At 47.2% G+C, this 24518-nt stretch overlaps 2 protein-coding genes across 11 annotated transcripts in view; one reads left to right on the top strand and one right to left on the bottom strand.

Annotated features, from left to right (window-relative positions):
- GON4L (gon-4 like) overlaps positions 1-1410 on the bottom strand; it is an 86899-nt gene extending 85489 nt beyond the window's left edge. For 8 of the 9 annotated variants that reach the window (XR_002343424.1, XM_021089703.1, XM_021089706.1 and 5 more), the window contains exon 1: positions 73-200. The gene's annotated coding sequence lies outside the window, so the exon portion shown is untranslated. Of the gene's footprint in view, positions 1-72; positions 201-1315 lie in introns of those variants that run through there. The other variant, XM_021089699.1, reaches the window with a different exon arrangement.
- SYT11 (synaptotagmin 11) lies at positions 206-23952 on the top strand. 2 transcript variants are annotated; one of them, XM_001928804.6, is made up of 4 exons: positions 206-546; positions 7960-8786; positions 19532-19655; positions 20515-23952. In XM_001928804.6, the coding sequence occupies exons 1-4, from the start codon at positions 513-515 to the stop codon at positions 20823-20825; spliced, it is 1296 nt and encodes a 431-aa protein (XP_001928839.3). In that variant the 5' UTR covers positions 206-512; the 3' UTR covers positions 20826-23952. The 2 variants fall into 2 exon arrangements, with proteins under 2 accessions (XP_001928839.3, XP_013852447.1); XM_013996993.2 differs by having other exon boundaries at positions 281-546; positions 20506-23952.

Raw genomic sequence — 24518 nt, 5'->3', positions numbered from 1 at the left:
TTCAGTTACTATATTAAGCCCAGGGAACCGGAATCACAAGATCTATAGGCTCTCATATGATAAAATACCTACCTACACTTCTTAGGCCGCAGAGTTTTCGCCTTACAGACCCACAACCCATTAGTGGGCGGGGTCTCATTCTCTGGAAATCTTGGCGAAGGGAGAGGGCCCCTCCCAGAGGTCTTCCGGAAAGGGGCGGGTCTTGCCTTCCGGAACTTTTCGGACAGAGGCGGAGCCTTCTGCCGAGGGTCGTTCGGAAGAAGGCGGGGCCTACCTCGCATCAGGACCAGTCTGGCTGCACCTGCATCCTTAGCTCAGAGCATCCCTGGAGCATCTTAAGAGGCGACCGCAGCTGGCAACCAGGGACCAGACCGTCGCAGGAGGCGTCCGCCAGATACCTTCCCCCTCCCCTGACCTAGCGCTCTGCAGCGGCGGCCTAGGTACTGACCGGAGGTTCCCAGAGTTGCCTGACCAGTGCAAACGCGTTAATAGCAATAGCCTCCGATTACGACATGGCTGAGATCACCAATATCCGACCTAGCTTTGGTAAGTAGAATCTGGCAAACTAAGCTTGGGGTAGGCGAAACCGTTGCAAAACCAAGGGAGCCCAGGGGCTGGGCAGAGAGTGAAACCAAGACCAGGACCTTCAGGTGCTATCCGCTCTAAAATCGGGCCTGTGGTGATGCGTAGTAGGCAGTGGGCAGACCTGAACTTGAGCTATGGGCTGCAGGGGCTGGGAAGGCCAGAGCCACACCGAGGTTGGGGAGGTTCGGGATGCTAAAACCTTGTATGGTGCACTGTCAGCACTGCTGGAGGTGAGAAACAGAGAGCTTGCGGAGGATGTGAACCCCTCCTTCTGGGGGAGGAGAGGTGGGGTAGGCCGAGCCCTCCCCCTTGGGGCACGCAGGGCGGTGCCCCTTCCTCCTCCTCCCACTCCTTCAGGGCTGCGGGGGAGGGAGGTGGCAAGGGGATGGGGCATCAAGATGGCAGCTTGGAGACTGTGGGCTGTGTGGCTGGGAGCCAGGGGAGGTGGCGGCCTCTGGGGAGAGAAGGGTGCGGGGGTGGAGAGCCAAAAGCAAGCCACTCCTTAAGCCGGTCAGCTGGATGCTGGGGCTAGGAGAAAACGTGAGCCCTGCAATTTCTATTCTGCATCGTAATGGTGGGGTCCTCCTATGCTACCAAATGGCGCTTGGCGCTGCTGGGCTAGGGGATGACGTGATGTCTATTTCTGGGCCTCCTGGCAGCGCCTAGGCTCTTCTTCCCGGGCCTTTGTTCCCTGTTTCCCTAGACTGGTTTTTCAAAAAGGGGGACTCACCCGCTCTGGTGCTGGCGGGGGCCTGATCCAGGCCGGAGGGGGAGGGGCGAAAAAGGCTGAGCCCTGGGGAGGCCGCTTTGTGTACCAGAGAAAGCATTACGTCATCTCGGAGCCGCTGGTCCCCGACCCAGCCCTACGGGCTCGGAGATCAGTTACGCTCCCTGGAGCAGCGAGTGGGGTGGAAAATAGGGAAGCAGATGGGAAAGAGAAGCTCGAGAAGAAGCAAAGTTTTTCCTCTTGGGAGATTCCTCCAAAATGTGCTAGGGTAGCAAACTTCCTGTGCTATGCTTTCCTGGACCAAAAATAAAAAAAGAATTGCCCTGCTTCGCCCTCAGTCCTACCCCAGTTTGGACGGGAGAAGCCAGTGAGAGTTGCTGTCAGCGAAGGGTGCTGTCATTTCCCTTAAGAGAGTCTATCCCTCAGACAATCCAGAAGGTTTGAGCCTCCAGACTCCAGTGTTTAGGGTGGGGCCTCGATCCAACTAGGAAATGGCTTTTCCTACTCCAGCGAAAGGTTTATGGAAATGAACAGAGCCCAGTGTGCTCTATCCCCTTAATGCCAGGAAGAAGCCATCAGATCAGAGAAAGTACACAAAACAACAGATCACACCCATTACTCCTTGTTCCCGCTGATTCCCCAAGGCCTAAATCTTGATTCTGTTGTTGTTGTTGTTTTGGTTTTTTTTCTCTCTTCCACTTCACCTTCTGCATTTTTATTCTTTGAGTTCTAAATTTCCAAAATAGATGTCCCTTTTGTGACCACGTGAGCACCCTGTGATTTTTCTTCTTGCTCTTTCTTTTCCTTCTTATGCCTTCTTTCCAACATATTCTTTTCTCTAATTGCAGTTTCACATTCCCTGGGAAGTTAGATGGTGTAGAGCATAATGTAGTGATCTCATCGAGAAGGAGTATTAGTAGAAAAAAGAAAAGTGTTTTATGTACTACATTTTATTTACTCCTTACAAATACCCTCCTGTGTATTCATTATTATGTATATTTGCCCAGGAAACTGAGGCTAAGGGAGGTAAAATAACATGGCTCAAGTCAAACAAACTAGTTAGGGTAGTGCTAGGATTAAAACCAATTTCCAGTTGATGCCAAAGTTTCTTCTCATTTCACTGTGTCACGCTGGCCTACTTGACAGGGAAAAGCTATTTTAGCAAAGGAACTGTCAATAAGCAGGTCTGGTCAGAGGCTGAAGAGTTGGACAAAGCCCAGATGTGTCTTGCAGATCTTTAAATCCATACAGAGGATCTCCTCCACAGAGAACTGCTACTTGTGCTTTTTCACCTATCTCATAAAGTACTTTATTTCAAACCCCATAGCCCTTGAGAGATACACCAAGCCAACACTCAATTATCCATGACCTTGGAGGACAAAAGGAGCAAGCAGCATGGGTCACTGCAGTTTACAACTACTTGAAAAACACTGACTTCAGCCATTAGTTCCAACTTCCTTTTCCCACCAAGCTTTTGACGAAAGCTAGACAGAGGGTCCTGAGTTTCAGCCTCTCTGATTTTTCTAGTTCACTGCCTTGGGGGCTGGAGAGAGAGGCAGGGGTTAGCAAATGCTAGAATGAAGAAGAAAGGAGGGCCAAAACAGGAAACAGGGTGGAGGAGATCGCCTAGATAGTTTACAAGTGGATTCATCTGTTTCTCTATTTTTCCTTCTCTATTCTCTTGAAAGATGCAAATCCTCTTTTCTTTTACCCACTCCATCTCTATTTTCTAGTGATAAAGGCTGAGGTATTGTAAGCAGCAGTGGGATCTCTCAGGATCACAGAGTAAATCTATGGTAGAGCCAAAAGGATCTCTCAAATGCCTCCCATCCTGAGCCTTTAGAACTTCCTTTCAAATCATTCTCAAAAATTTACTTGTCTTGATCATTCCATGCTTTCTCTTCTCATAGAGATCATCAAAGTTCAGTTTTACTAATCAGTAGCAAGCAATTTTCAGAAAAGTCTCTGATAGGTGAATGGAAAGCCACTTTTTCAAATTGTGCACTTTGTGATTGACAGTTGGCATCCAACCAATTGTTCAAACAAATATTTACTGAACTCCTGGTAGATGCAAGAGATTCAGGGATTCAGAGATGAACAGGATGGGAGTTCCCATTCGTGGCGCAGCAGAAACTAATCCAACTAGGAACCAGGAGATTGTGGGTTCAATCCCTGGCCTGGCTCAGTGGGTTAAAGATCAGGCGTTGTGGTGAGCTGTGGTGTAGGTCGCAGATGCCCCTAGGATCCTGCGTTGCTATGGCTGTGGTGTCAGCTGGCAGCTGTAGCTCCAATTCACCCCCTAGCCTGGGAACTTCCATATGCCTTGGGTGAGGCCCTAAAGAGACAAAAAAAAAAAAGAAGAAGAACAGGATGTTATATCTGCCCACTCTCAAGGAGCATACCACCGAGGCTGCTTCCATTTTGTGAAACTTCTCCCTATCAGCTTTTATTTCCCTTGATTCTTTGAGAATAAATAGTAGTATTATTCAGTATGCCATGGACATGGTCACCTTGGTTTATTTTGTCAATGGCTTTACTCCTAATCTATGTTAATTCAAAATGTAACCACTTCTTTTCCTACCTGGTCCCAGCTTTCATAAAACCATGGCATGTTTGAGGTAGAATGAATTTCCAAGACATTTAGTCCAATCCCCATTAAGGAAATCCCTTGTAGAATATGCCTGACCCATGGTGATCCAACGTCTCTTTGAAAGTTTTCAAATGGAGTTTCACTGCCTCCTGAAGCAATCTGGGCCAATGAGAGGCAGTTCTAACAATAAATGGATTCTTTTCACTGAGTCAAAAATCTGTCTTCCTATAGCCTTCACTCACTGCTATTAGACCCACCCTCCAAATAAGACCACATCAGATCTTCTTCCAGCAAAAATGCCTTAAATAATTGAAGAAAGTTATTATTCCTAGACCCCTGCAACTCCCAGTTCCTTCAGTTTCTCCTCTTTTGATATGATTTCCAGGTCCTCTGCTATCCTGCTTATCCAAGATGTAGACACACTTTGGTGTCAGACTAGGGTTTAAATCCCATCATTTCCATTGGCTACTATATGGCCCAGAGCAGGTTTGAGTCCAGCTTCCTCAGTTGTAAGGTGGGGAGATATAAATAAATATATATTTATTTATATATAGGCTTTTTAGGGCTGCACCCCATGGCATATGGAGGTTCCCAGGCTAGGGGTTGAATCAAAAGTGTAGCCACAGGCCTATGTTGCAGCCACTGTAACATTAGATCCGAGTCATATCTGTGACCTACACCACAGGTCACGGCAACGCCAGATCCTTAACCCGCTGAGCAAGGCCAGATTCAACCCAAAACCTCATGGTTACTAGTTGGGTTGGTTTCCACTGTGCCACAAAGGGAACTCCTAAAAGGGGATGTTAATAGTACCCACTCGATGAGTTATTTCATTCAGAGAGAGAAAGCTCGAGCACAAGGCCTGGCAGGGATATCATAAATGTACACAAAAAGAGCAGTTGTTATTCTGGTTAGTACCAGATAGAACACTCCATGTGTCCTGTGACCAGTGCAGATGAAATTATTACTACCCCTCCTCTGATTTGGACAGGGTACTGATAGTATAAGCTAGCATTAGCCTAATTATACTCTAAGTTTGTTATCACCTAAATTACCAAGTTATTTTTGCTAAGACTCATCAAGGTCTCCTCTTACCCATGGATAGGTTTTGAAGGCCAAATAGAATTTTACATGTATCTCTGTTATGTGTAACCATAGTGATTTAATTCTCTTTTTCCAATCCATAGAAGCTGTGTTTTTCTTATTTTTATTGGAGTATGGTTGATGTATAATGTTGTATTGTGTTAGTTTCTGGTGTATGCAGAGTGATTCAGATATATATATATATACATATATGTATATATAAAGAGATTCTTTTGCATATTCTTTTCCATTATGGTTTATTACAGGATATTGAACATAGTTCCCTGTGCTATATAGTAGGACCTTATTGTTTTTCTATTTTACATATAATAGTTTGTACCCACTAATCCCATCCTCCTAAAGTGGAAGCTGTTTTGAATTCACTGACTCATTTGTTCACTCAACTCTCACTATGTGCCTCATGTTACTGGGACCTGGGAATACAGCCGTGAACAAAACAGTCACTGTTCTTCTTTTTCTTTTCTGCCACACCCATGGCATGTGAAAGTTCCCAGGCCAGGGATCAAACCCATGCCACAGTAGTGACCCGAGCCACAGCAGGGATAATGCTAAACCCTTAACCGGCTGTACCACAAAGGAACTCTGATAGTCACTATTCTTTTTTTTTTTTTTTTTTTTTTTTTTTTTTTTTTTTTTGCTTTTTGGCTTTTTGCCTTTTCCAGGGCTGCGCCTGTGGCATATGGAGGTTCCCAGGCTAGGGGTCTAATCGGAGCTGTAGCCACTGGCCACAGCAACGCCAGATCTGAGCCAAATCTGCAACCTACACCACAGCTCACGGCAACGCTGGATCCTTAACCCACTGAGCAAGGCCAGGGATCAAACCCCCAACCTTATGGTTCCTAGTCGGATTCATTAACCAGTGAGCCACGACAGGAACTCCCTGATAGTCACTATTCTTATTAAGCTTATCTAGTGAGGGAAGACAGACAAATAAATATAAGTCAGAGGTAGTTAGTGCTATGAAGAGAAATCAAGCAGCGTGATGAGGACCTCATCTTACCTGGGGCAGTTAGGAAATGCTTCTCTGATGAGTTTTGATACGTAATGAGGATAATCCAAATCTTTTAAGACCTAAACTCAATTTGGCTTCAATGCATGTAAAGGGGAAGAAATCCCTAAACCTAACTATCTAAGTCAGGGGGCCAGTGTATACAGGAAAAGGCAAAACTGGAAGAGGGAAGGAAAAAAATCTGTTTCTCTTTAGTTGTTTACTCAACAAATATACATTAAGTACTTGCTAGGTGTTTTTGGTGCAGGAGATACAGGAATAAACAGACAAAATCCCTGTCCTTAGGAAACTTACACTCTAGTAAAAATAGACAATAAATAGGAATTCCTGTTGTGGCTCAGCAGCAATGAACCTGACTAGTATCCATGAGGATGCATGTTCCATCCCTGGCCCTGCTCAGTGGGCTAAGGATCCAGCGTTGCTGTGGTACAGACATAGCTTGGATCTGGCATAGCTGTGCCTGTGGCATAGGCCAGCAGTTGCAGCTTCAATTGGACCCCTAGCCTGGGAACTTTCATATGCCATGGGTGTGGCCCTAAAAAAAAAAAAAAGATAGACAATAAATAGTAAAATCACATGTGTATGTCTATATATATTCTTGTGTGTGTGTGTGTGAGAGAGAGAGAGAGAGAGAGAGAGAGAGAGAGAGAAAGAAAGAATGACAAGACATGTGGAGAAAATTAAGCAGGGCCAGTAAATGTGAGTCTCTAGGATGGGAAAGATTACACTTTTAAATAGGGTGGTCAGGGAAGACCTTACTAAGAAGGGGACTTTGGAGCAAAGATCTGACATTTTCTACGGTATTTCTTCCTATTTAAAATACCTGTACTTTAAATACCTGGGAGCTGAAATTTGAAACATATTTCAAAAGTACTTAAACCCAGAGGTTCCCATGATGGCACAGTGGAAACTAATCTGACTAGTATCCATGAGGATGCAGGTTTGATCCCTGGCCTCGCTCAGTGGGTTAAGGATCCAGCATTGCTGTGAGCTGTGGTGTAGGATGGCAACTCTGATTAGACCCCTAGCCTAGGAACCTCCATAAGCCAAAACTGTGGCCCTGAAAAACAAAAAAAAAAAAAACAAACAAACAAAAAAGGTACTTAGACCCAGAGTTCTACTTCCTACCACCTACCCCACTTTTACCACCCTTGGGCACCCTACCAAAACCATCCAGTCCCACATTGTTCCACCCTACCTGTCAGTCAATCAGTGAACACAGCCCACAATTGCAAACCCTGTGCTGGATGTTGTGGAATATCTTCCTGAAACTAGACAGAGTTTGTGTCCTTCTGTAACAGTTGAGGTAAATCGATTCTCGTGTAAAAAGGTGACCGATAACACTCACAGGGCAGCTTTATGTGAAACACAAATCAATTTAAGCAAACCAACTCCATAAGTGCTGGGGGACAGCCAAGAAAAGAACAGGCAATCAGGTGGGGCCCTTCACGGAAGGCTTTACAGAAAAGAGAAATATTCTGGAGTTCCCTTCATGGCATAGCAGAAACAAATCCCGCTGGGAACCATGAGGCTGTGGGTTCGATCCCTGGCCTCGCTCAGTGGGTTAAGGATCCTGCGTTGCTGTGAGCTGTGGTATAGGTCCCAGACGCAGTTTGACTCTGGCGTAGGCCAGCAGCTGTAACTCTGATTCAACCCCTAGCCTGGGAACCTCCATATGTCGTGGTGTGGCCCTAAAAAGCAGAAAGGAAGAAAAAAGCAAAAAAAGAAAAGAGACATATGCCATCCACGTCTGATGGAAAGAAAAAGCCGTGGGTTGAAGAGAATGGGGGAGGGCATCTCTGAGAGAGGGGGGAGGTTCATAAGCAGATGAGCAAGTTTTGCTTTGGAAGCTAGGTCGCAGATTAGCTTGGCCCCAGCCAGAGGGTGCTCTGAACAGGGGTTGAGGTCCACCCACCTTGACCTATCTCTGGTCTCCACCTCCAGATGTGTCACCAGTGGTAGCCGGCCTCATCGGGGCCTCAGTGCTGGTGGTGTGTGTCTCCGTGACTGTCTTTGTCTGGACATGCTGCCATCAGCAGGCAGAGAAGAAGCACAAGACCCCACCGTACAAGTTTATTCACATGCTCAAAGGCATCAGCATATACCCAGAGACCCTGAGCAACAAGAAGAAAATCATCAAAGTGCGGAGAGACAAAGATGGCCCTGGGAGGGAAGGTGGACGTGGGAACCTGTTGGTGGACGCAGCAGAGGCTGGCCTGCTGGGCCAAGACAAGGGTCCTGGGGGCCCTAGCCCTGGATCTTGTATAGACCAATTACCCATCAAAGTGGACTATGGGGAAGAACTGAGGAGCCCCATTGCGAGCCTGACTCCCGGGGAGAGCAAAACCACTTCTCCATCCTCTCCAGAGGAGGATGTCATGCTAGGATCCCTCACCTTCTCAGTGGACTATAACTTCCCGAAAAAAGCCCTGGTGGTGACAATCCAGGAGGCCCATGGGCTGCCGGTGATGGATGACCAGACCCAGGGCTCTGACCCCTACATCAAAATGACCATCCTTCCCGACAAGCGGCATCGGGTGAAGACCAGAGTGCTGCGCAAGACCCTGGACCCTGTGTTTGACGAGACCTTCACCTTCTACGGCATCCCCTACAGCCAGCTGCAGGACCTGGTACTGCACTTCCTCGTCCTCAGCTTTGACCGCTTCTCCCGGGATGATGTCATTGGGGAGGTCATGGTGCCATTGGCTGGAGTAGACCCCAGCACGGGCAAGGTCCAGCTGACCAGGGACATCATCAAAAGGAACATCCAGGTGAGGCGGAAGGGTGGGGGGCTGGGGGGAGATGGTAGGTTGAGGGACAGAAGGGAATGAGGGGGGAGGGGTGGGATGGATGGCACAGAGGAGCTGTAGAGAGCTCGTGGCCCTTGAAGATAAGCAGTGATCAAAATACCATAGAGAGCCTGGCAGGTTAGGTCTCCTCCAAGAAGTAACTTCCTGAGGAGAGAATGGCAGATAGCTTCTGGTTTCACTTAAGGAGTTCCCGTTATGGCTCGGCAGGTTAAGATCTCAACTAGCATCCGTGAGGATGCAAGTTCCATCCCTGGCCCCACTCAGTGGGTTAAGGATCTGGTGTTGCCGTGAGCTGTGGCATATAGACACGGCTCGAATCTGGTGTTGCTGTAGCTGTGGTGTAGACTGGCAGCTGTAGCTCAGGTTAGACTCCTGGGAACTTCCATATGCCGTGGATGCAGCCCTAAAATGCAAAAAGCAGATAAAACAAAATGAAATGAAATGTCACTTAGTGGTTGGCATCCTGATGCTGCATCCAGCTTGCTTAGAGCAGGCTGGCCCACCAGTCCTAGACCTCATCATGTCCGGGATATGGGGACTCTTTAGGGGACTTGCCTTAAATAATGTGTTATCTTCTGCTGGTGAAATTTCTCATGGCCGAGAAACCATGAAAATAGTTCAGTCATTTTTCCCTCAGCTTCCCCTTCCCATCCCAAACCTGGAAGGGTAAGTAGTATATTGAGTACATTGTATAGGACTTTTAATAACCATTTCATAAGTGCAGCTTAATCATCTGCTTCACCCTTCAGGACCCTTTCCCAGGCCCAGACCTTGGCCACAGGTCTTCTCTCCCGGTTCCTCCTCTCCTTCCTTTGCATTAGGAGGGAGTGAGACCCTCCTTCCTGCCTCCTCTCCGCTAGGCCTGCATTGGCTCTTTTTTGTTTTGTTTTGTTTTGTTTTGTTTTTTAGGACCTCCGCTGTGGCATATGGAGGTTCCCAGGCTAGGGGTCTAATCAGAGCTACAGCCACAGCCACAACAATGCCAGATCCGAGCCACGTCTGCAACCTACACCGCAGCTCACAGTAACGACGGATCCTTAACTCACCAAGCGAGGAGGCCAGGGATCTAACCCGAAACCTCATGGTTCCTAGTCGGATTCATTTCCCCTGAGCCACAACGGGAACTTCCAGCATTGGCTCTTGAGTTATCATTTCAGGGGTGCGAGAACTGTAACCCCCCAGCCCCTAGATCATTTATTTCCTCCCCAATTGAGGAGAGAGTGTGGTTCTGCAGTTAGGCACAGGGCTCCTGAGCCTGACTACCTGCCTTCATCTTCCAGCTGTGTGATCGATGTGGGTGAGTTACGTAACCCTTCTAAGCTTCTGTTTCCCCATCTGTAAAATGTCGTGGATCATACTGCCTTCCTTTGGGGTTATGAGGATCAAATCAGATACTATACCTGGCATATTATTGCCTATGTGGAGCTTTGACTTCAGAGGAGGAGAAAGACAAAAAATCTTGGTAATTATCACATAGTGAGTATGGGCAGTGCTATGAAAGAAATACACTATGTTGAAATTTTAAACTTAGAGTTTCATTCCTTTTTCAGGATTTAACATAAGTGGTTAATAACAAGGACTTTCGAAGTCAGACTTGAGTTTGAATCTAAATTCCACCAGCCAAGGGACCTTGGGCAAGCTGCTTAAATTCTCTAAGTCTCAGTTTCCTGTAGGAATTAAGATCGATAATGGATTTACATAGTCCCTGGCACATAATAAACCTTCAATAAATGGTAACCATTATTATTAATTATTATTGTTCTTAGTAACGTTTGACTCCTGGGAGAGAGATGTGATTTGTAGATATTTATATTTTGTTTTGACAACATGGAGGGAGACAAGGGAGGCCTGGGTCAGTGGAGAAGAGGGTAGAAGGTTCAGAAAGGATATCAGGGCCACTAGAAACTGCACATTTCCCCGAAAGAGCCCTGCCTATAGGTTTTTTTTCCACTCTCTTACTGCCTTCTCCACACCTGCAAGCCCACACTAGACTCAGTGAGAGGCAGGAGGCTCAGGACTGGATAGATGATTCTAGGCCAGCAGGGGCTGAGTGTGCAGTGATCTCCTGGTGGCAAGGTTCGGCCACTGACAATGGGCACTGTGCTGCGCCAGGCTGAGGAGGGCAGGCAGGGAGCAGTTGCCCCTGGAGGAGGCTTCTTCCTCTCTCATGCCATTGCCCAGAGGTCTGCTGTGGCCACATGGCACACTCACTCTGCCTCACAGGGGCCCGGCGGGAGTCCACACATTTTAAAGAACACTAGAGGCGCCTGGTCAGGGCATAAACACTGGTCCACTGCCAGGACACAATGACACATCCCCGAGTCCAGCACAGCAGCAGTTCCTGTATCCTCTGAGGTTGGAGTCAGAAGGGCTGGACAGAAGCTGCAGTAGTGACCTGTCTCATCTCCTTCCATCCCTTCCCTTCTCCCTCCACTTCTTTTCCTCCAGATTCTGCCAACCCACTCCCCTGATTCCTGACTCCCCTTTCCAGCAGCTCCAGTGTTTCAATCCCTGCCTTCATCTAGCTTGCCTCACCAGGAGGTTCCTTCCCAGCACAGCCTTCCCTGCATCACCAGCCTTAGGAAAGCCACCAACTAGCCAGCCGCCTCCAGACGGCTCGTGCGCACGCAGCTCACGGCTGAGAGTGAAGGATGGCCCTGTGCCAAGCCGCAGCTGGGAAGATACTGGCAAGGAAAGGGGCCGATCTGGGCTGGGAACAAAACAGCCTCAAATCCAGGACACTGGGCAGGGAGCACAGACAATGGCATTTGCTAAACTGCCAGGGGCTCTTGGCAAGAACCAAGCTTCTTTCCACTTTATTAACTCCCTTCAGGAGGGATAAGCCAGGGCTGGGATCCTGAGCCACACATCCCCTGGCAGAGGCCCCAGACAGGACACCCAGAGCCTGTGCAGCCCCACATCAGAGCCTTGCAGCCTCCCAGGCTCCCTAAGCCTGCTTTCCCCCACCAGTGCTGGTGGGCAGGGCTGTGTTCCATCCTGGGTCATGGCTGTCATCTCTGTAGTCACTTGTCCCCCTGATTCCCTGGAAGAGCTGCCTCTAAATGTCTACCCTAAGTCCTCCCTACTGTAGCCAACAGTCTGCTCTTTCTGGAGCTCCCGTTGGCTTGTCAGAGCTGCTTTGAACTATTCTACACCATCTATAAAGAGCTTTTCCTGGAGTCCCATTGTAGCACAGCGGAAATGAATCCGACTAGGAATTATGAAGTTGTGGGTTCGATCCCTGGCCTCACTCAGCGGGTCAAGGACCCAGTGTTCCCATGAGCTTTGGCATAGGTCAAAGATGCGGCTTAGATCTGGTGTTGCTGTGGCTGTGGCGTAGGCCAGCGGCTATAGCTCCAATTGGACCTCTAGCCTGGGAACCTCCATATGCCATGGTGCGGCCCTAAACCAAAAAAAAAAAAAAAAAGAGCTTTTCCTGGTCTGTGTAAGGCAGCCCCTTATAATCATGGAGCCAAAGATCACTGTGTAGAAACTGGTGAGAATTGCATTTCTCTAGAAAACCTCCCACCCCTAACTGCATTTCCTGACCTGAATTTTCTGGAAAACTCAGCTCTTGTCTTCCATTATTACAGTGCTGTCCAGTTGAAGAAGCCTATGACTGGTCATCATTTCTTTTTTTTTTTTCTTTCTCCTTTTTTAGGGCTGCACCCACAGCATATGGAAGTTCCCAGGCTAGGGGTCGAATCAGAGCTACAGCTGCCAGCCCACACCATAGCCACAGCAATGTGGAATCCAAGCCGTGTCTATGACCTACACCTCAGCTCATGGCAATGTTGGATCCTTAACCCACTGAGTGAGGCCAGGGATCAAACCCATATCCTCATGAATCCTAGTTGGGTTTGTTACCGCTTAGCCACAGCGGGAACTCCCTAGTCATCATTTCTGGCTATTCGTGTCACTGCCTAATTCTGGGCAAGCAGTTTATCTCCTCTGGGCTTCCGTATCCCTCGAGGCTGGATCATGAAAGCTGATGAGGTCACTTCATGAGAGCACTCTCAGCTCTGATGAATGTACTCAAAGATTTAAGAAGATTAAAAATTAACACTTGAGAAGCTCCCGTCGTGGCTCAGCGGAAACCGAATCTGACTACCATCATTGAGGATGCAGCTTCGATCCCTGGCTTTGCTCAGTGGGTTAAGGATCTGTTGTTGCCGTGAGCTGTGGAATAGGTCACAGATGTGGCTTGGATCCCACATTGCTGCACCTGTGGCGTAGGCCAGCACCTGTAGCTCTGACTCGACCCCCTAGCCTGGGAACCTCCATATGCTACGTGTGCAGCCCTCAAAAGACAAAAGTCAAAAAAAAATTTAATACTTGATTATTTGTGAAAGAAGTTCATAGTATAAACTCTAGAACGCCCAAAAGGCTCTGAGTCCCTGAGTTGGACTTCGGAACTGGATTTTTTTTGTTTTTTTTTTTTTTTTAGTGGCAGATTTGTTTTCTAATATTTTGTTCAGATATAAATAAAAGTCTATTTACATTCCCAGAACACTTCCCCTACCAGGAGAAGTGAAGCAAGCGGTGCAGAGAGGCCTGAGGGTAAAGAGGAGGCAGTGGGAAAGAAGTGATTTACAAAGTGGATAATAGCGAGTTGTTAGACTCTTCCTAATTTCTTCAGGCCATTGTTTTCCAAACCATTTCCTGTCTTTCTACGGCCAGATTGGTGTTCATGACCTGGGACCGTGGTCATGGGAATGAGAGGATTCTTAAAATCTCAGATTTACAAGAGACCTTCGAGGTCGTTCAGTCTAGTCAAAAGGGACTAACAAGAGAGAAAAAGGAATGTCAATTTTGCAGGAACAATAAAGAAATAAACAATAAAGAAAGTGGCTATGTGTCTGTGCCGGGGAGAAGACAAAGGGGGATTCGGGAATGTCGAGGGTTTTGTTTCTTTTGTTTTCCCATGACTGTGATTTATGTGGAGGTAGCACTCTGAACTTCTCGCCCCAATAAAAGTTTATTGAGGATGCCTGAGTCCACTGAGTTCGGAGATTTTATGGCTACAAAAATCACTCTGGGGGGGGGGGGGCTCTGCTAATGATCAGAACTAGGCTTATCCCTTCCCTAAGTATTTCCTTCAGCTGAATGTCTTCTTTAGGACGACTGCTCTTGTTCCTCTTTTGCACTGAATGACAAAGGATCCCGCTCTCTGGGAGCAAAGGCTCCCAGCTCTGTCAGGCACGGATAAAACCCTTTCTCCCCCTTGTCTTTCTGCTCGCCTGCCCCCCAACAGAGTCTTTACCTCACTAGGCCGCGGGGCTGGGAAACAGAGTTTGCTCCCAGCCCTTGACAAAGAGCCCTTGAGAAAGCGCCATTGACAATGCCCCTTGGAATGGGAACTGGATGGAAAGAGAAAGGGAGGGGAGGAGGGGACTTGAAACTCTGGCTTCAGTGCAGAATGGAATGGCATTTAGGTGGTGTTGTGGCTGCAGACTTGGGCATCCCAAAGGGGCCACTGAATGGGGATGGGCATTCTGCCTGTGTACAATGGCCAAAGGTGAAGCGGGTGGGGATCAGATGGAGAACAATGGCTTAAGCAGGGATTTAGGGGCGGAAGTGATTATGAGGGTAACCAGAAGTGGTCCACTTTCCCAAAGAACAAGGAAAGGGTCGTGGGGATTTAGATTAGGGTGATTTTGCTGTAATGGATGATTTAGGAAACAGAATTTTGTTTTGTTTTGCTGTGTCCACAGCATACAGAAGTTTCTGGGCCAGGGATCAAACCTGTGCCACATCAGCAACACCAGGTCCTTAACCTTCTGAGCCACCGGGGAACTCCCTAGGAAACAGAGTTTTAAATAATCAGAAAACCTAAGTATAATCTTGTAATCAATGTTATTTTTACAAATAACATTCTTTGTTTTTTAAATTAAATTTCCCTTTTACCTAACCTAGCTTTCTTCTATATATAAAGTTAGATTACATTTAAAGATTCCCTGGTAGCCTCTTGGTTAAGGACCTGGCATTGTAACTGATATGGCACAGGTTTGATCCCTGATCTAGGTACTTCTGCTTGCTGTGGGTGCAGTCAAAAAAAAAAAAAAAAGATTCCATATTTAATGTTTAGATACCAATATTCAAGGATGGTCCCAGAGAAAGACATCAAATCTAGTTAACATTCATTATTCATGGAAATGAAAAGGAGCAGTGGCCAAAATTACTTTCTAGATCAGCACCATCCACTGGAACTTTCTATGGTGATAGTTCTATATCTGCACTGTCCAATATGTTAGCCACTGACCACATGTGGGTATTGAGCACTTGAAATATGGCCAGTGTGACTGAGGAACTAAATTTTTTTTTTATGGCCACACCCATGGCATATGGAGGTTCCCAGGTCAGGGAATGAGTCTGAGCTGCAGCTCCGACACCAGATCCTTTAACCCACTGCGCTGGGCCAAGGTTCAAACCCATGCCTCTGCAGCAACCTGAGCCACTGCAGTGGGATCCTTAACCCACTGTACCACAGTAGGAACTCGAACTAAAATTTTAGTTTTATTTAATTTTAATGAATTAAAATAGACACATGTGGTCAGTGGCTACTAAATTGGACAGCTCAGTTCTGAATATTTGGGGAGGCATCTGATTTTCTTTTTCAGGCTCACTCTCCTGATGCCGTTTGGTTGTGGCTAATAGTAAAAATGAGTTTACATTCTCTGATTGCATTCTAACTCATGTCAAAAGGAAGCGGCCCAGAGGTATACTGGTTGGCAGAGGCAACCAGCCTGTGATTTTTTTTTTTTTTTTGAGTTTTAAAAATGAAAGTATAGTTTTGTTTTGTTTTTTGTCTTTTTAGGGCCACACCCGTGGCATTTGGAGGTTTCCAGGTTAGGGGTCTAGTCAGAGATACAGTTGCTGGCCTATACAACAGCCACAGCAGTGCAGGATCCAAGCCAGTCTATGACCTACCACGGCTCAAGGCAACACCGGATCCTTAACTCACTGAGCAAGGAGGCCAGGGATCAAACCCACAACCTCATGGTTCCTAATTGGATTCGTTTCTGCTGCGCCTCGATGGGAACTCCTGAAGTATAATTTATTAACAATGTACCAATTTCTGCTGTACAGCCGATTGCAATTTTAAACTGGCTGAAGATACTTCCTGTGGATATAATCAAGAGTCAACTATATATGTATGAATAAGAAAAAGATGGGGGGGCTTCAATCTAGCAGAGAAAACCATGAAAATCTTTTTTTAAAGTCTGTCCTCTTTTGAACTTCAGTTTCAAAAGCCAAAGGCTAAGTTTAAATTTCAACAGCTAAAGGCTAAGTTATGCCCTATGAGAGACATTTCCATATGCTCCTGATATGAAATATAGCCTCAAGAAATTTTTTAAACCCAGTCTCATTCCTCAAGATGGCTTAAGACATATAATCAAAGCACAAAGTATTAGGGTTTTCCCCTTGTTTTTCATTAATGAGCTAATTAAATTCTTTGCTGCTGTTGCCCTGCACCAGACACACCTGAGCAGGTAGGGCACTAGCCTGTGAGCTTCCTGACGGTAGGGGTCCTCATTGTCCATCTTTTCAGCTCTAGCTGCTCTCAGAGCACCTTGCACTTAGTGTGCAGGAGTCTTTTTTCGGTGGGGATGAGGCCTGTGTAAGGCCAGTGGTGAGTTTGGTTCATCTTGATCAATCTAAGAATCCCTAGAGTAGGTGACATTTCTTTGCATCTATGAAGAATACATGGAGGAGTTTCCCGGTGGCCTAGTGGTTGAAGGATCCAGCATGGCACGGGGTTTGATCCCTTGCCTGGGAACTTCTGCAAGTTGCAGGAATACCAAAAAAAAAAAAAAAAAAAAAAAAAAATCAACAAAAAAGAATACAAGGAATAAGATATGACAGTGGAAGAATTATTTTGGCTTAAATTTATTATGCCCTAAATTCCTCCAATCCCACCTCCTTTTGTTTTCTTTATCCCAGTTTCATCTCCACTTTCTTTTCTTTTCTTTTTCTTTTTTCTTTTTTTTTTTTTTTTTTTTTGGCCACCCAGTGGCATGTGAAGTTTCCGAGCCAGGGATCAAAAACAAGCTGGAGTTGCGACTTATGCCACAGCTGAAGCAATGCCAGCTCCTTAACCCACTGGACCGGGCTGGGGATTGAACCCGAGTCCCTGTCACTGCAGAGACACCACTGATCCCAGCGTACCAGAGTGGGAACTCATTTCCACTTTCCACTTTCTAATCTGGAAACCACTAGAAATAGTACTCCATCTCTTCCCTTTCCGATATATTTACACCCAATTAGCTGCCCCAACCCAGAAAATCCTGACAGTTTTTCCTGAGACATATCTTACCCCAGTCCCCCTCCTCTGCCAGAGCCATGGTTTCAGACCTGATCATTTCTTCCCTAGCCTATGGAAGCAGCCACCTTAACTGTGCTTCCCCCCCCCATCTTTTTGTTTTTTTAGGGCCGAACCCATGGCGTATGGCAGTTCCCAGGCTAGAGGTCGAATGGGAGCTGTGGCCGCCGGCCTACACCACAGCCACAGCAACACAGGATCTGAGCTGCATCTGCGACCTACACCACAGCTCATGGCAATGCCAGACCCTTAACCCACTGAGCAAGGCAGGGATCGAACCCGAGTCGGGTTGCTAGTCGGGTTCGTTAACTGCTGCGCCACAAGGGGAACTCAACTGAGCTTTTTGACTTTGGTCTTTCTCTGCTTCAGTTCAATCTCCAGCTTTCACTAGAACATTATTATTATTAATACATTAACAACAGGGAGTTCCCATCATGCGCAGCGGAAGCAAATCCAACTAGGAACCATGACGTTGTGGCCTTGCTCAGTGGGTTAAGGATCCAGCGTTGCTGTGAGCTGTGCTGTAGATTACAGACGAGGCTCAGATCCTGCGTTGCTGTGGCTGTGGTGTAGGCGGGTGGCTACAGCTCCCATTAGACCCCTAGCCTGGGAACCTCCATATGCAACAGGTGGCCCTAAAAAGCAAAAAAAAAGCCAACAACAGCAGTAACTGTCGCTTCTCTGCTTACTGACCTCCTCTCGCCTGGGGCTACTGCTGGCTGTGCTGTTTGGTTACCCTTTCCCCACTGCCCTTCACTCTGGCCTGACCCACCACCTCTCCAACTCCTGGCCTGTCCCTCCTGCCAGCACAACAGCAGGCGCCTTCGCCTCTCATGGTTCCTCGAACAGAGCCTACCCATCAGCACCCAAAGCCTTGGAACCAGCCATTCTTCTCTCTGCCCATTGCCTCGGTGTGTCTTACCCTCCATATACTCAGTCCCCACAGCAGGGCTGAGTCTCCCAGCAGCCCTGAGGCTTCTCACTTTTCTGACAAGTAAACATGTTTGTCTACAGCTCTGTCTCTTCTGCTGCATGATAAGTGCCGTGGAAGCAAGAACTGAATCCTTTCAGCTCTGAATCCCCAGCACCTGACATGTCACAAGTATCCAAATGTTTAAAATGTTCTCAGGAAAACTAGAGTTTGGGTTTTTGTTTTTGTTTTTTTTTTTCCCCAACCTCAAAATAGCAGAGCCTAGCATAAAATTTCAAGGTGGGGAAACAGTTGTGGGCTTCAGGGAGGAAGCAGCTTAGCTGGAGATGACACCTTGAGGGGCGTACCCTAGGGTGGGTGGAGCAGGTGCGGATCCTCACCCATGAAAAGGAGGCACAGGCTCCAGAAAGTCCAGGGACTTGCCCGGGGCCAGGTGGTGAGTAAATGGCAAAGTTAAGACTCAAATTCAAGGAATTTTCTGTCTCCCACTATACAATCCTCAAACCACTTTTTCTTTCTTTCTTTCTTTTTTTTTTTTTTTTTGCTTTTTAGGGCCGCACCCTCAGCATATGGAATTTCCCAGGCTAGGGGTCCAATCAGAACTGCAGATGCTGCCCTACACCACAGTTCACAGCAACGCCGGATCCTTAACCCCCTGAGTGAGGTCAGGGATTGAACCCGCATCCTCATGGATACTAGTCGGATTCGTTTCCGCTGCACCGCGATGGGAACTCCCACAATCTTTAAACCTTTTTTATCTCAGGAACCGAATGAGAGAACAGGATGGCATGCACATCTCTGGTACCTGCTATGTGACAGGCACTGGGACGTATTACAAATTCTAACATATTGAACCCTCTTACTAATCCTGGGAAGTAGGTACTATATTTTTTCTTTTCTTTTCTTTTTTATTTTTTTAAGGGCCGCACCTGGGCATATGGAAGTTCCCAGGCTAGGAGTTAAATCGGGGCTATAGCTGCCAGCCTACAGCTAGCCACAGCCACAGCAGTGCCAGATTTGAGCCATGTTTTCGACCTTCACCGCAACTCATGGCAACGCCAGATCCTTAACCCAGTGAATGAGGCCAGGGATTGAACCCACATCCTCATAGATACTAGTTGGGTTCATTACCACTGAGCAACAACGGGAACTCCCTAGGTATTATTTTTATCTCCATCTTATAGATGAGGAAGCGGATGTACAGAGATGCCAAGCAGCTCATCCCAGGTCCTACAGATAAGAAATAGAGTCAGAATTTGAATCCAGGCCAGTCTGGCTTCAGAGTCTGCACTCTTCGAGACTAGGCTATACACACTAGGCTACACTGCCTCTCCATGCAAGTGACTTTCTTTAGTTTCAGGACTATGATGAGAATGTTTCCTTCTCCTTCCACATACTTTCTGTGGCCGGTTCCCTCTGCTGGGATTCTCATCTGTTATTTCTTCTCCACAGAAGTGCATTAGCAGAGGGGAGCTCCAGGTGTCCCTGTCATATCAGCCTGTGGCACAAAGAATGACAGTGGTGGTCCTTAAAGCCAGACACTTGCCGAAGATGGATATCACCGGTCTCTCAGGTAGCAGCTATTTACTTCAACCTATTTCTCTCTCTCTCTTTTTTTCTTTTTTTTTTTTTGGGTCTTTTTAGGGCCACAGCCACAGCATATGAAGGTTCCCAGGCCAGGCGTCTAATCAGAGCTGTAGCCACTGGCCTACACCATAGCAACACCCGATCTAAGCTGAAGCTGCAACCTACACCACAGCTTACGGCAACACTGGATCCTCAACCCCACTGAGCGAGGCCAGGGATCGAACCTGCATTCTCATGGATGCTAGTGGGTTTCGTTTCCACTGAGCAACGACGGGAACTCCAGCCTATTCCTCACCATCTGCTTGCACCGCCCCCACCTCCACTCCTTGCCTGTGACCCAGACAACGCCATATACTTTTCAGGACCTCTGGCACCTCTTACCATCCACTCGTTCCTCTTTCTGTCTACATTTTCTGCTGGATGAATGTAGCCAGGGAGGTGCTTTGGGTGAGCAATCGGGATCTTTACGATTGGTGAGGTATCGTAAATGATATGCATGCTGGATGCTGTCCCCTTGGTCCAGGTGAGACCTCTCAAAAAGCCTGCTGGCCGTTGTTAGTCCCTGTGCCCTTGAAATGCTTCTTGGTGCCATGGGGTTTCTTTAGCTCTCACTCGAGGTGCTTCTTCTGTCCCCTGCTTGCCTGGTTTCCCTGGCCCCTTGCCCAGCCGGGCAGACACACCACGGTATGCACTTACCGTGCAATCACAAAAACAGCACGGAGTGGGGGGGGGCGGGCAGGGAGACAAACAGCAGAAGCCCCTCCTCCCCAACATGAGGTCACCTGACAGAGGAGAGGACTGTGTCATAGGCCTGTCTCCCTTTCTCTTTGTCTCTTTGGGGGCCCCAGATCCTTATGTCAAGGTGAACGTCTACTACGGCAGAAAGCGCATTGCCAAGAAGAAAACCCACGTGAAGAAGTGCACTTTGAACCCAGTCTTCAACGAGTCTTTCATCTACGACATCCCCACCGACCTCCTGCCCGACATCAGCATCGAGTTCCTCGTCATCGACTTCGATCGCACCACCAAGAATGAGGTGGTGGGGAGGCTGATCCTGGGCGCGCACAGTGTCACAGCCAGCGGGGCTGAACACTGGAGAGAGGTCTGCGAGAGTCCCCGCAAGCCTGTGGCCAAGTGGCACAGTCTGAGCGAGTACTAATCCTCTTCTCCTCGCCTCTAACCTCCCTCCCCCGCCCCCGCCCAACCCCTCCCCGGGGCTGGGCTGGGCAGGGGGACGTGGCGAGGGAGAGAGGTGCCCGAGAGAAGCGGACTCAAAACCTCCCTTTAGTTGTAGAAGAAAATTTCTTACAAAACAACCACCACCAAGAACGCCCCACATGACCACAGCTGCAGATCAGTTCTTAGCGATGCTGATTTTTCTCCTTTGCAAGGCACTAGAAAAATCTTTTTTTCTTTTTTTTTCGGATGGGGAAAAAAAAAGAGAGGGAAAGACCTCTACGAGTCTATATATAACAATGTAACCTTATACTTGCATGTCTAATACAAACTGAAGAAATTAGCCTAACTGCCAATACCAAGGTACAGATTTTAATCCATGAAAATTGTGTTTTGTGCCGAATCGTATTTGCTGATTACCTGAAATTGGTCTCTTTTTATCGGGCTTCTCTGGAGAGTTCTTTTCACTCCCCACCTTTGCGGAAGAATATTTTGCTCTTGTAAAACCTCATGTTTTTCATCATCCCCATCTTTTCTCCCTGTGACCTCTTGCATCTCTGCTCTTTAAAGCTTGAGGTCCTGAGGTCTGGAGTAAGCCAAGAAACAAAGGTGGCAGGCATGGACAAGGCAGGATGTGCAGAAGAAAGACTGTTTGAGAAATCGGCTGTGTTTGCTGCTGTCCGTGCTCCTGCTCTGAAGGGGTAAAGGGCAGTCCTTGATTAATCTGTGACCACGTACACAAAGACATCATCAAACTCATTAGGTAGACTGTGAGTTTATAAAACTAGATGAACCTCTCTAAAAAGAGCTTGGGGGACTTCAAATTCAGCCAGAGGATAGTGTCAGTGAGCACATCCAGCTGATCCCAAGAGCTGTTTGCAGGTTTGGAAGACAGGGACGGGAAAATGCGATGAGCTGGCATCTCCCTGTGTAGCTTTGTCTGGAAGCAACAGCCATTTGTTGGCTGATGGATTAGAAACCATCAGTGATTTGAAGGATTAAACTGGCTTTTGTTTTCCCAGAAATGCTGACCATTGAGAAGCTTTAGAGTCTTCTTTTTTTATTTTTTTTTTTATAAGAAGCTTTGGAGTCTTCTTAGGTAGCTTAGACGAGGTTAGTTATGCTTCATAAGGAAAAGGGCCTTCAGTAATTATTTTTCTCCTTAAATTTTTCAATAACGGCTCTTAAAAATAACTAAATGAGTAAAATACGTACATGTGACTAAACAAATAAGAAAGACAACTTGGATTCTTCCAGAACATCTTTTCCCTCAGGACAAAATGCCTAGGACTAAGTACAACACGTTCTTAGGACTTGGGAATCTCAAGAAAAGATGAAGGGGTGGGGGGACCACAGCGTTCAATCTTCCTTCTGCCCGTGGACAGTAGAGGGGGAGAGAGAGTCAGCATCTTGCTGAGATGAGCATCTCACGTCTCCTTACCCCTCATCCAGCCACGTCTCTAACGGTGAGACTTTTCAGATGGCAGAGACTTCATTGACAATAAGTCAGCCTGCCTGGTCAGTAGGTAGTCTTACCAGCCTGAAGAGGAACTCACATGAGAAAGCAGCTTGATCCAAGACCTGGAAGATTGGCCGAGATTGAAAGTCCCCATTCAGACAAAAATATCACCACCTGACTTGCTTCTGAGAAGGGAGTTGAAAAGCTGAGTCTCCATGGAGAGAGTGGCGATTTGTCTTTGATGTTCCCTTAACTCTTGTGGATATAAAACCAATCTGTCCCCCCCCCAGTTCTTTTTTTTTTTTTTTTAAACCTGGATTCTTGACAATGCAGAGCAGTTCTGAGCAGGCACAAAGCCCCCCTCTCTGCTCTTGTCCCCGTCAGCCCCCCACCCCCATGATCTGACTCACAATCTCACCATCCTTTGGGTTCCCACCACCAGTCTCTATCCTCTACTCCATGGAATGTAAATACTGTATCATACGTAGCAAAAAAAAAAAATACTTCTTTTGTTTTCTAAAAATGCATTTGGAGATAGGTTAATGTAAATCTGACAGGAGCATTCCGAAGCCCCGTTAGGAAAAATTTTCAATGGTTCCTCTTCATCGCCTTAATGTCTAAAGATCAGAAATCGCTGAGCAACCGCTTTGGTTTCCTTCCCAGAAACGATGCAAAGCAACAGGTGGAGATAGTCTGGTCTTTACCCTGCTGTGTGTGCCTCTGTAGCTCCTGCTGACACACGTCTGGGACAACAGCCTCGCCCCACTCCTCTATTCCCCGTCCCCTCGTAGCTTTATTCCTTGCATTCTTTGGGTCTTCTGAGCAGTGGGTGGTGAGGTGACAGGGGAGGAACCAGCAGTTTGTAGCCTAGGAGCTGCCTCAATGCCTCTCTCAGAAAACGGCAAAGGGTTCCTCCCTCCTCACTCAGGCCTGATCCATCGTGCCCTTGACTTTGCTGTCCCAAAGGTTCTTAGCTGACTTTGGCTTTCGCATTTGTTCCTCCCAGAGCTAACTGATAAGGGTGGAGGAGGCAAGCCTCCTCCTTCGGGTCCGTGGAAAGACAAGAGAGTCACATTCTAGCTTTTGCACAAGGCACTCATGGTCCAGAAGAGGTTAGGGAATGGTCACTTCTGATTTTCCAAGAGTCAGTCCTTCTCTGCTGACATCTTGATTCCTTTGGGAAGGCAAGAGTTTTTCTTAATAACTAAAGTCCCTTCATGCGTTAGTTCTTCCTTCAGTTCTTCTCAGGGGAGCGCTGCCAAGATGGACAGGTGCGGGAACAGTGCTCTGGAGGTGAAAACAGTTAGAACTGGTTCATGGGACGGGGCGGCTTGCTCAGGAGAGGGGATAATGCAAGTAAGTCCTTTTTCTTGGAAGACTTTTAATAAGGCCACAGTAGTGACATTGCCCTCACCGTAATCCTTCTCCGATGTGGTCGTCTTTCTTTACCTTGTGTCTTCTCTTGTAAAGATGAAACTCAAAAATAAAATAAATGTGTCAAATTTAAAAAGACGAAGAAAAAGCTAACATAAATGGTGTGAAATTGCGTAATGCTGTAACGCTAACCTACGATATGTAATGCTATCTTGTATGTTGAATTTGTTAAAGCACCACACAAGTGCAGAATAAAGACTGATTCACATTAAATGTACCCGGTGACATCAGCCTGATTTTCATGGAAGCTGGATGACTATAAATGATGTTATCACTCCATAGGTGTTCTAGGGCGTGTGTTCCAAGGTCCCCAGACCACATGATTCAGACTCATCTCGGACATGTGTTAAAAAAAATGTTGCGGGGCTGCACCTTGCAGGCCCTGCCAGGCCTGGACTTGCCCAGCTTCAAGGCCAGAGTCAGCTAGAGTTCCCGTCATGGCTCAGTGGTTAAGGAATCCACCTAGGAAGCATGAGGTTTCGGGTTCAATCCCTTGCCTCGCTCAGCAGGTTAAGGATCCGATGTTGCCGTGAGCTGTGTTGTAGGTCAAAGACTCGCTCGGATCTGGCGTTGCTGGGGCTCTGGCGTAGGCTGCTGGATACAGCTCCCCTTAGACCGAGAGCCTGGGAACTTCCATATGCCACGGGTGTGGCCTTAGAGAAAGGCAAAAAAAAAAAAAAAAAAAAAATTAAAGACCAGAGGCAGGTACAGAGACATCGATGGTTTGATGGATGGGGGCACTTCCACATCTGAAGCACGGCAGGCTTCACTCTCTGGGCAGGA

The sequence above is a fragment of the Sus scrofa genome, chromosome 4, assembly GCF_000003025.6.
Source record: "Sus scrofa isolate TJ Tabasco breed Duroc chromosome 4, Sscrofa11.1, whole genome shotgun sequence".
NCBI classification, from domain to species: Eukaryota; Metazoa; Chordata; class Mammalia; order Artiodactyla; family Suidae; genus Sus; species Sus scrofa.
The sequence above is the reverse complement of the archived record's forward strand: the minus strand, read 5'-3'. Positions and strand labels throughout refer to the sequence as shown.

Bases quoted from the DNA above. Each gene is read 5' to 3' on its own strand.
- SYT11 (XM_013996993.2), top strand. From the start codon at position 513: ATGGCTGAGATCACCAATATCCGACCTAGCTTTG. The intron at 547-7,959 runs GTAAGTAGAATC...CTCCACCTCCAG, and splicing joins CAATATCCGACCTAGCTTTG to ATGTGTCACCAGTGGTAGCC. The intron at 19,656-20,505 runs GCAGCTATTTAC...TTGTCTCTTTGG, and splicing joins TATCACCGGTCTCTCAGGTA to GGGCCCCAGATCCTTATGTC.